Raw genomic sequence first — 11172 nt, 5'->3', positions numbered from 1 at the left:
TGAGCAGGTTGATTTCACCTACGTCACCTCACACCAGAGTCCCCATTCTATCTCCCTCCCCAACTCCTCCTCCTACTGACACTTTATCTCACCACCTGTTCCATATCCTCCTTCCCCACCCACTCATACATGTCTCCAATCCTACTCTTCCCCTGTGACACAGGGTGAACGTGCAGACTCCACACAGACAGTGGCCCAAGGTGGGATTCGAACCTGGGTCCCTGGCGCTGTGAGGCCACAGTGCTAACCACTGTGCCACCTCATTTCACAGACCACCGCCTTCCACCACTCCCCAGAACATGACCACCAACACTCCCCATTCTGATTAAACTCCGCATAATCCCTAATCGCCACTCTCACCTTCTCACAAAACTCCTTGTTTCCCAAAAGTCCCAAATCAACCTCCACCCCGGCCTTTGCACCTGTCCCGAACTAAGCCTCATATCCAGCCAGTGCAGCGCATGATCCGAGATCACAATTCCCGCCTATTCCGCCCAATCATCTCCATCAGAACAGTCTGACTCTCTACGAAGAAAATCAATCCCAGAGTACACCTTGTACATGTGTGAGAAGGAGTATTCCCTCTCTCCCGGGTTCCTGAACCTCCACGTATTCACCATCCCCATGCTTTTCATAAAATCTCCTGGTCCTTTGGCCATCCTTAACCTACCTATCGACTTGGGTCTCGAATTGTCCACCTTCGGCTCCGTCACATAGTTAAAATCCCCTACCATGATCAGCTGGTGTGATTCTAAATCCAGAATCGCCCCCAGTAACATCTTTACAAACCCCATATAATCCCAGTTAGGCACATGTGCATTGACTAACACTACTGGCGTCCACACTAACAGCCCACTCACTATCACAAACCTCCCCCCCCCGGGTCTTGCACATCCCCGGCCCCCACAGACCCCGTTTATTTGCTCAATAAAATGGCTACCCCCTCTCAACTTTGTGTCGAAACCCACATCTCCTGCATTATTAATGATGAAGAGGCAACTATGTTCAGCACTTGACTTGTTGAAACCTCCAAAACAAAACAACATTTTCAACAAAAACAACAAGGACAGATCGAAGAGCAGGGAAGTAAAGCAAAGCATCATGGGCAGGATTTTCCATCTGTTCACAGCAGATTCTGACACAGGATTCTCCTGTCCCACTGCAGTGAATGGGAGATTTGGCTGAGTGCCAAATTATCTGTCCTCGTTAACAGCAGTAGCGGGACAGACAACAACGGAGAATCCCAGCCCATGTGTACCACCCAGGACAAGAAGTGTTGGCCAGGAATTACTCCACTGGGGACAAATGGGTTCCTGCCATGATCTTTGCAGTCTAGGTATGATGGGCAGGATTCTCCGACCCCCTGCCGGATCGGAGAATCGCCGGGCGGCGGCGTGAATCCCACCCCGCTGCTCCGACGCCAGCTGCCAAATTCTCCGGCGCCGTTTTCAGGTGGGGGCTGGGATCATGCCGCACCGGTGGGAGGACCGTCGGCAGCCTGCCCCCCCCCCCCCCCGGCAATTCTCCGGGCCCCACTGGGCCGAGCGGCTGCCCATTTTTTCGGCCAGCTCCGCCGGCGTGAAATGGACATGGTCCATCACGGAGGGACTTGGCTTGTAGGCTGGCTAGGTGCGTCCTCGGGACAGCCACAGTGGCCTGGCCCGTGATCGGGGCCCACCGATCTGCGGGCGTCCCTGTGCCGTGGGGGCACTCTTTTCTTCTGTGCCGGCCTCTGTAGGGCTCTGCCATGGCCGGCGCAGAGAAACCACGGCGGCAGTTCTGCACATGCGCCAACTCGCGCCGGCCCTTCGGCTCTGGTTAGTGCGGCGCCAACCCCTCCGCTGCCGGCCTAGCCCCCGGAAGTGCGGAGGATTCCGCACCTACCGGTCGGCCCGACACCTGAGTGGTTCGCGCCGCTCTTGGTGCCAGTGTCGGGCCATCCGGCCAGTTGCGGGAGAATCCCGCCCGATGCATCTGGAGGAGGCATGCGGACCAGCTGTTGTTGGGGAGAACTAATCTGCCGGAAATGGAACCGGCTGAAAATTCATATTCAACTGTGTGAACAGTCGAAACAACCAGTAAGAATATTCATACAAAGTTGAAAGTGCAGAGGTTACAACTAGTACAAAGAAGCAGAAGCAAGTGTTTTGCTATCAACCGTGCTGAGAGCGACAACCGCCAAACCGTCTGACGTATTGATTATTGTTCTTTGATTATTGTTCATGTTACACATTTTGAAACTTTTGGTGATGTTCAATTTAAGGGGTGGAAATGTTATGTACTTATATTGTGACACAGTAACCATAGTAAGAACTGTCTATTAATATATGCATATTGGAAGTCGTGTCCAATTTTAACACAAGAAATTGCCAGAGTGAAGAAGCATCCTGTCGTGAACGCACCTTGTAAATAAAGCTCCATTAGTTTTTAATCCTCCACGTTTTCTAGCCTCAGTTCTCCACAAAACACATCATAGGCATCTTCATGAGTGGTATCGAAAATGCATCCTTTGAAACTACATGTTGGAACCTGCTTTATCCAAGAACAAACTATTATTTTTTTCCATTAAAACATGAGTTTAATAATGCATTGTGTTATTTTGCAGCACAGGTTCACTCCAGCTGGAAACAGTGCAAATGCAATTGTAAAATATGAATTAATTCAGTTAATTTATTTTCCCAATACATGTCCAAACAACAGTTCAAGAATGGAGAATGCAATGTCACATCATCTATACAAAATGTGGATAAGAGTAAGGATATACATAGTTTGATCAACTTTTATTCAGATCGCTTGCTTTACTTTACAATATTTGGTATTATTGTGCTCTGAGTTGAATTATTATAAAATCTTGGGCTGCATGAATTATGACATCACCCTGGAACAATATTTAGAATTAACTTGCAGCAAAAGAAACAATAGCATTCCTCAGCTAAATAGAATAGTGGTTCTGACGAAGGGTCATTGACCTGAAGCATTGGCTCTTTTTCTCTCTCTGGGAAGGCTGCTGTTCCCGTTGAGTGCCTCCAACATGTTCTGTATCTGTTTCAGATTCCCAACATTCACAGTATTCCACTTCAATGTCAAGTGCATGCATTTGTTGCTGTGTCGATCAGGTTTGGACTTGGCATGATGGTGCTCAGAGTTGAACAGTCAATTGACAATCACTGTTTAGGTTTACACTTGAAGAATGGTCACTTCAACAAACTAGTGGAGGACTGACAGCACCTATGAAATATAATCTATGTGTAGGAGGTGAAATTAGGAAACATTGCTACATGCAATGGGTAGTAGAAGTTTGGATTTCTCTTCCACAAATGGCAATCCTTGCTAGATCAATTTCAAATTTAAAATCTAAGATTGACAGATTTTTAAAATCTAAGGGATATGAGAGAAAAGATGGGGAAGTAGAGTTACGGCACAGAATAACCTTGTTTTTTTTTGAATGGTGGAACAGACTTGAGGGAATAAATAGTCTGCACCTTTTCCTTTATTTCTCAGTTCTACATTTCTACCTTCAAGAGGAGAAAGAAAACACAATAGCAAAATTTGAGCAATGTTATAGTGATTCATTCTTAGAGTCTCAACTCATGCAATCGTAACATTTGCATTTCACATTGGCATAAAATAAAAAAACACATTTCTCCAAAATGAACACTGCAACATGCAATAAAAGTGGTGCTTTTTCCACTTGTAGTTCTAACAAATTTTCTTTCAATTTTTCTTAATTTGCCCTCGGAAAGTTATAAGCATTATTGAACGAGCTTCTGTTCTGCAACAATCAAGGAGCTGTCATGGTTATTTTTTGTGGTATAAGCTCACACGCCAACACATAGATTTATTAAATTGAATGCCATAAATTGCAGTGGTAGGATTTCAAGTCAAGACATTGGGTTGGTAGTTTGGTCGCAAAATAACTAACTTACTATGTTGCTAGAGTGCTGAAGTATGTCAGAGAGGAAATAGCAGAGGCCATGGCAACAGTCTTTCAAACATTCATGGATATGGAAGTTGTGCCAGGAGACTGAATGATTATCATTTGCCACATTTTCACTGAAGTAAAAAGGAAGGGATGAACAAATGAGTGGAAGAAGAAAAGATTAACTGAGATAATACAAAGAAATAGAATCTGAAATTGTGCAATGAGGGTTCATTGCTTTGGACCATCAAAGTAAAATTGGTTGAAATATTGACAATTAGGAAAGCTTTGATGAAAAGGAAGGTTTTTTATTGATCAGTGAGTTAAATGCACAGACAATATTTTATCATTAAAAGGAGAAAGGAAGATATTGGAAAGCTTTTTTTTTAGGTATGATCCCTTACAGTAAACAGTAATGAAAACGTATCCAAACTAGTTTTTAAGAAGTGAATTCATAATTGAAAATGAAAAAAATTAAATGATATTAGGTAAAAAACAAAAAGTTGGATCCCACTGGAGAGCTGGTCCAAAGCACAACCGACCATAACCATAATGGCCAAATCACATCTACCTGTGCTATGTTACTCAATTACAGCATGCAATGCAATGAATGTATAGTGTGGCATACTAACAAATAGAATTGTAGAAATTGCAGCATAAAAACAAGCCATTCAATCATAGAGTCATAGAATTTACATTGCAGAAGGAGGCCATCTGCCCATCAAATCTGCACCGGCCCTTGGAAAGAGCACACTACTTAAGCCCACACATCCACCCTATCCCCGTAACCCAGTAATCCCACCCAACCTTTTTGGACACTAAGGGCAATTCAGCATGGTTAATCCAACTAACCAGCACATCTTTGGACTGTGGGAGGAAACCGGAGCACCTGGAGGAAACCCATGCAGACACGAGGAGAAAGTGCAAACTCCACACAGACAGTCACCCGAGGAGAGAAGTGAACCTGGGACTCTGGAGCTGTGAGGCAGCAGTGCTAACCACTGTGCCGCTGTGCCACCCCACCCACAATGGCTGTGCTAACTCTAGGTTTTTTTTAACTTGAGCTCTGTGTATATAATCCTATTTTCCTGTTCTTACCCCATATATCTTCATGTTCTGTTTGAAATATCTAATCCCATTTTAAACAATAGTATTGAGGCAAATTACCAAATGCAATGTCCTCAAGCACTCAATCTTATCAGGTGACTTGTGATTCACACTTGTGATCTGCTCCATGCCAAGCATTTAGTTCAGGCCAATTCAGCGAGGATTTGCCATGTAACCAGGAGCTTTCACACCATTTTGCACTTGGTCCATTAAGACTATGAAAATTATTCAAATCAGACTGGAGCCCTATGAAATGAAAGGAAAGTTTGAACCATTTGTTGGCAATGGGCACAAAGGGGAGATACATTTTTTAAATGATTTTTTTCTCTGAGGTGTTTATCTTGTAATTAAGACACCTGGATCTATGCCCCTTTGTTTGGCCTGCAGTTACTGTACTGAGATTGCATCATCCACCCTGTATTACTGCCTTCCTCAATATTTGTTGTAATGTTTTTCATGTTCCAATTAGCTCCAGAATGGAAAAAAAACTGATTTATTTTCCTCCTTTATCTTTTTAATAATAACCTTGTGTCCATCCCTCCCTCGTACCAACAGCGTTTTACTATTTACCTATTCAAATTATGTAAACTTTTTCTGTCCCAATTGTCAAATGCTATCTGAAAAGAAATAATGTGCAATGTTATGAGGATAAGGCATGGGAATGGGATGAGATAGAATGTTCTTTCAGAACGCTAGTGCAGACTCGAAGGGCCAAATGGCCTCCTTCTGTATTGCAAAGATTATGTGATTCTTTGCTCTCTGAAAAGCTTTTTAAAAACAAAACTTGTATCCTCATACAATTATCAAATATTCACTGTATCTTTTCTATGTCTCCAATATCTCATGAGTACCCAGAATTAGGTGGATTGGCCATATCAAAAATGTGTCCAAAGGTTTGATCGGGTTACGGGGATAGGGTGGGGGATTGGGCCAAGGTGGGGTGATCTTTTGAAGAGTCAGTGTAGACTCGACAGGTGGAATGGCCTCCTTCTGCACTGTAGGTATTCTTTGAATTTCCACAATTTTTCTAACTATAACCTAATTAATGTCTTGTACGAATTCAGCATTGCCTCTTTGCAATTCGATACTCCTATGAGGACCTGAACATCATTTTTTGAAATAATTGTGACGACCTGTGCTCTTATTGTTAAAAATCGCTGACCTTGAAAAAAGTTCGCCCAGTTTCCCAATATAAATTTGGCACGGGACCAGCAGAATACTGAGAGAAATAAATAGTACAAGTAGCTGAAATTAGTCATTTAGGCTCTTCCTCTGGAGAATTCTCCAGTCTCTCGTCGAAGTATCAAGAGCCTGGGAGAACCATACAGAGTTTCAGGACGATGGTGAGAAAATTGTTAGTGTCGTACACCCATTCATCGGAAGAAGCAGTGCTTTCAATCGTTGCTTGCATTCCCCGGTCGGAAGTTCTCAATGATATCTTAGGGGAAAATACCGCTGCCTGCCCTGGCAGTGGCCATAGAATTTATCCCTCATTGTGCCTTCATGGTAGATCTCTTAGATCTTTTAGGTTATACTTATTTTCACTTTGTCCAAAAGAACTTGTTCAAATGTATCTGAATTGTCCAGCATCTGCCATCCATCTGCCCATTCCTCTGACAAATAGATGTCTTCCTGCAGTCTCCTGTGTTGTTCCTCGCAATTCATTGCCCCCCAACACCAACTGATGAATTTGGTATCAGTAAAACCTTCAATGTGATTCCTGGTGCTGAAGCCCAACTCAGTTAAAAGTCCTACCAACTGTCCTGCCTTGAGACAATTCACGCCTCTTTAACTTGGGATTACTCCTCTCTCTGGATCTGTAAAGACTTAATTACCTGCAAATGCTCACATTCAAAGTATTGTCTTGCATCTTTGACTTTGTCTGTATATATGTTTCTGGAACCAACCTCTTCATTCACCTGAGGAAGGAGCTGTGCTCCGAAAGCTTGTGATTTGAAACAAAACTGTTGGACTTACACCTGGTGTTGTAAGACTTCTTACTGAGCTCACCCCAGTCCAAAGCTGGCATCTCCACATCACAGTTAAAGTGGAAATCAAATTAAGTCCTGGCTAATGTCCACTGTGGAGACCACGATCCACAGAGTATGCTGGTACTGGTTACTCCCATTATCTTTCTATTCTCCTGTAGAAGTTGTGACTAATGCAATGACTACCTTTGGTCTCCAACGAAGTCAAAGAGAACTTCGATCTCAATTGGCTTACTTTTCTTTACCGCTCTTAAAATAATATATAGCTCCTGGCTGATAGGAAGTATACACAGTCTGATATCTAATGGCTCTGTAGCTAATGATGGTGTAGTTGTAATATGATTGTGTGAGTCACTCAAAGGCCCAGACTACTGCACCGTGATCAAAATCCACTGCAGCATGTTTTTAAACTCTGGAATATAAAGCGAGTCTCAGTTTTGGTACCGTAGAGCTATCATCAATTCTTTATAAAAACATCTAGTTCACTCATGTCCTTTAGGGAAGGAAATCTGCCATCCTTACCTGTCCTGGCCTACATTTGACTTCAGACCCACAGCAATGTGGTTGATTCTTAACTGCCCTCTGAAGTGGCCAAGCAATCCATTCAGTTCAAGGGCATTCAAGGATGATCAATGAATGCTGGCCTTGCCAGCAACATCCACACCCCATGAAAAAATATTTAAAAAGAGATAGCCCGAGTCCTATTGGTATTTTCCTCCGGGTCAGTTTTGTACCTTCCCCGTTATTCATGTTTTCCTTTCTGTTTCCTTTATGTTACACTCCCCCCGCCAGTCTGTGATGTGACAACCTTCTGGTATGTGTTTGATTACAGCCAGCTCACATGTTTAACAAAGATTCGACTCCAGCCAAGCTGCTGGACTGGAAGCCTCTCTCCTGGCAGTGGGAAACCTCTGCACTGGCACACGGATAAAAGCGCCGTATGTAGGCTGTAGGAGGCGCTCTTGTGTTAGGATTAAATTGGGTAACAGGCGGCTGGTCAACCGTTACACCTGAAATTAGAATCTGAACGCAAACTTTGCAAGTGCCAATGCAATTTTACCAACTTTGCAGCTTGCTTTGGAAATAGAGGCGCAACAAGCCCATGCAATGCAAAGCAACTTTGACTTGGTTAATAATGTCGAGTAAGTTTGGAGCTGGATGTGGATGTACCACGTATCGTTACATTGGGGTGTGCAGGCGTGATACAGTTAAAAACTAAAAGTTTCAAGTTGGACAATCGTCAGCCTAGCACCTCATAACGAAATCCGATCGATGTTGTTTCAGAATGCAGATTTCTAAATTTAATAACACACTAGCAATACAAGATACACTGGAAAGTTGTGAACATGGTATTATCTAGTTAATAAGCTGGCATCGTATCGTTTGTAATTTACAGGAACGCGGTGAAACTAAATTCTCGCATTTGCATCTAATGTCCGTTTACTTTCGCTCTTCCAACATCTTCTCAAAAGGGAGTGGAAGCGGACCTGGTGAAGCAGAATCCACGGCCACTGATGCTGAATTTCACATATTTCCAATAAGGCATCTGAGGAGTGCAGGGCAGAATTGCTCCAAACTGGGCGCCCAGGCTGACAGTGGTACAGGTACACCATCCCAAACACACACAACACACACACACTTACAGGACATTATTAAGCGGGAAGGAAGAATCACATTGACCAGGAGTCCAATTCTCACCTGCTCGTTCAACTGCTGATCAATCGGCAACGATGCGGATTGTACTAAAGGCAAGGATTTAATAGAAGTCATTGCGGAAGTGGTTGATAAAAGTAGGCACTTGATACTGTAACCCGCAGAAGCAAAGGCAACTGTTTGACGCCAGTTCGCTCGAATTCCAAAATAAACACAAACAAGTACAAATGAAGTTTATTGCTGTTGCTTGACATTCCACAGTTATCCCTGGAATGCACCACAGCGATCCTTCCGGAAAACATACAGTCATGTATCCCATTCAGTTCAAATGCAGCAGCATCTCCACTTATTATTTCGAAATAAGTCGCAGTACTTTTCTATTCACTTAAAAAAAACGCGCAAGGTGGTTTGGCGTCTAATCTGTAACGGTCAGAGAAAGATGAGAGAGGGTTTGTGTGTGTGAGAGGGGAGAGAGTGGAATCCATCAATAGGTCAAGCAGTAAGCATGAACAACACTTCAGAGACATTCAGAAACCTTCAACACAAAACAAAACAAACTCCACTGTATGTAGAACTGGGAGAGTGCAAGAGGGTGACGTTGAGTTTTAGTATTTATTTACTTCGCCGTTTGCAAACAGGTGCCAATGTTTACTCCTATTTCAGTCATTTCACAAAGAATACCACACAGCGGTTGCTAATTCCATTCACAAGCAGCACCCAGCCCAATGGCATACACACAGCCTTCTCTCGGAAAGAGGAGACAGAGATTTGTTGTGTCCGCCTTTCAGGATATCCATTATGTAACAGTGTCGAACTGAAATACGTTTTAAAGGTTAATGCCAAAATAATTAAACTTACGATTCGTTTAACTTTTTTTTCTCCCTGTGAAGCCTAAGCCCTCCCACCTGCAGGTATAACGAGCCAGAATCAACAGTTATCAAAAGCCAATTAGTCCCCGTGTGAACCTCCAACAAAAGGAGCGCCGCCGTTTCTAAGGCATCCGGCCGCAATGCTGGAGAAGAATGGCTGGATAAGTGGCATCCACATTTTCTAACATTGCTCTCCGCTCTTTCAGTCCCGGTATCACAACGTTTGCACTTCTCAGGATTCTTTACATCAGCCTTTCCCAATTGAAAAATCGCAATGTTGAATCGTTTTTTTTCCTCTCCTTAATTTCCTAAATGCAATTCTGGCTGTACATCGAATTAGTCTCTCTGCAATCACACCTTCTGTTGGTAATATCTGAATGGATTATTAGGATTATTTCCTTTCCAAAGTGAATTATCGTGTGAAATGTTGCAAAAGGTTTAAGCTTACCTCATACAAACATTAATACTTTATACACTTAGTTGGTTTGACATTGAATAGTTCTTTTGTGATAGCTCGTTCCGCCTATATTGCAGTGTTGATACGAAATCCGCCATATCCAAAATATTTTGGCGTGTACAATTTTAAACACATTTGAAATCATAAATGACTAGCATTTTTCTGATCGGGTCATGGGGAGTCAAGATTATGCTTAAATCATCCATTGCAAACAAGTCCTCAAAGTGGAATTGTTGAGCAGTGTAACGGCCTGGTCTCCTGTGATGATTTCAGCTAGAAATGAGCCCATTTTTAAAAACCATCCGAATACGATTAAGGCTCCTTTGCAGGTTGTAATAAAGTATCTGCCAAATATATATATATAAATATATACATAGAATTATTCTGGAATTGGATTTTTCTCTTTATTACTCAAAAGTTCAGTCATAAACGAGATATAGACAATGGCCAGTCGTAGGGTCTCAATTCTAGACAGTCGTTTTTCGTAAGCAAAGGTAGGAACTTTCTTCCTTAACTGATCAAACGCTTCATTCAGGCTGAACATTCTTTTCCTCTCCCTGACGTTGGCAGCCTGCCGCTGAGCATAGGTGATCACACGTTTCCTTTGGGGTCTGACCATCAGCGAATTGAGAGAGCCCACCTTCAGGGTTCCCTCTTCTCCAAACCCATCCACCTGCTCCCTCGCCGCTGCAAATGGAGTTGGCTCATCCGAAAACGCCCGTATCCCCGCAAAATCGCACAGCCTGTCGCAGAGGTCCACGCTGTGCACTTGGGTCTGGTCTGATCCCGGGGAGCACTGATCAAAATCTGTTTCTGTCACAAAGTCCAGGACAGAAGAATCCATGAGGTCTTCTTGAAATTCCATTGGATTTTTTTTTCTGCAGATTCAAAAGATAACCTTCAGGAGGAGTGCGTCTGGTGAAACAGGTGATGACATGTCAGTTATGGGACAATCCCGCTTGCTGCTATTGCCTGCTCTGTGAGGACATCAATATTTATAACCACAAAGCTAATGGGATTAAATGGGGAAAATAGAGAGTACAAAAAGAAGAGCCGAGTTTAACATTGATGAGTGCAGACAACCGACACATTCAGGCGCGTGGATACCTCTCGGAGTACTTTAAAAATGATAGCATCCTTTCAAAACCACCAACTTTAGATCCTTGTTGGCAATCGTTC

At 43.1% G+C, this 11172-nt stretch overlaps 1 protein-coding gene across 1 annotated transcript; it reads right to left on the bottom strand.

Moving 5' to 3' along the window:
• Positions 1–10372: 10372 nt before the first annotated feature.
• Positions 10373–10858, bottom strand: LOC119965670 (fer3-like protein). Its single transcript, XM_038796435.1, has one exon. It carries the CDS (start codon positions 10856–10858, stop codon positions 10373–10375), a length of 486 nt encoding a protein of 161 aa, XP_038652363.1.
• Positions 10859–11172: the final 314 nt, after the last annotated feature.

This window comes from Scyliorhinus canicula, chromosome 5 (assembly GCF_902713615.1).
Source record: "Scyliorhinus canicula chromosome 5, sScyCan1.1, whole genome shotgun sequence".
In the NCBI taxonomy this organism is placed as follows: domain Eukaryota; kingdom Metazoa; phylum Chordata; class Chondrichthyes; order Carcharhiniformes; family Scyliorhinidae; genus Scyliorhinus; species Scyliorhinus canicula.
This window is presented reverse-complemented; position numbering and strand designations above follow the sequence as displayed.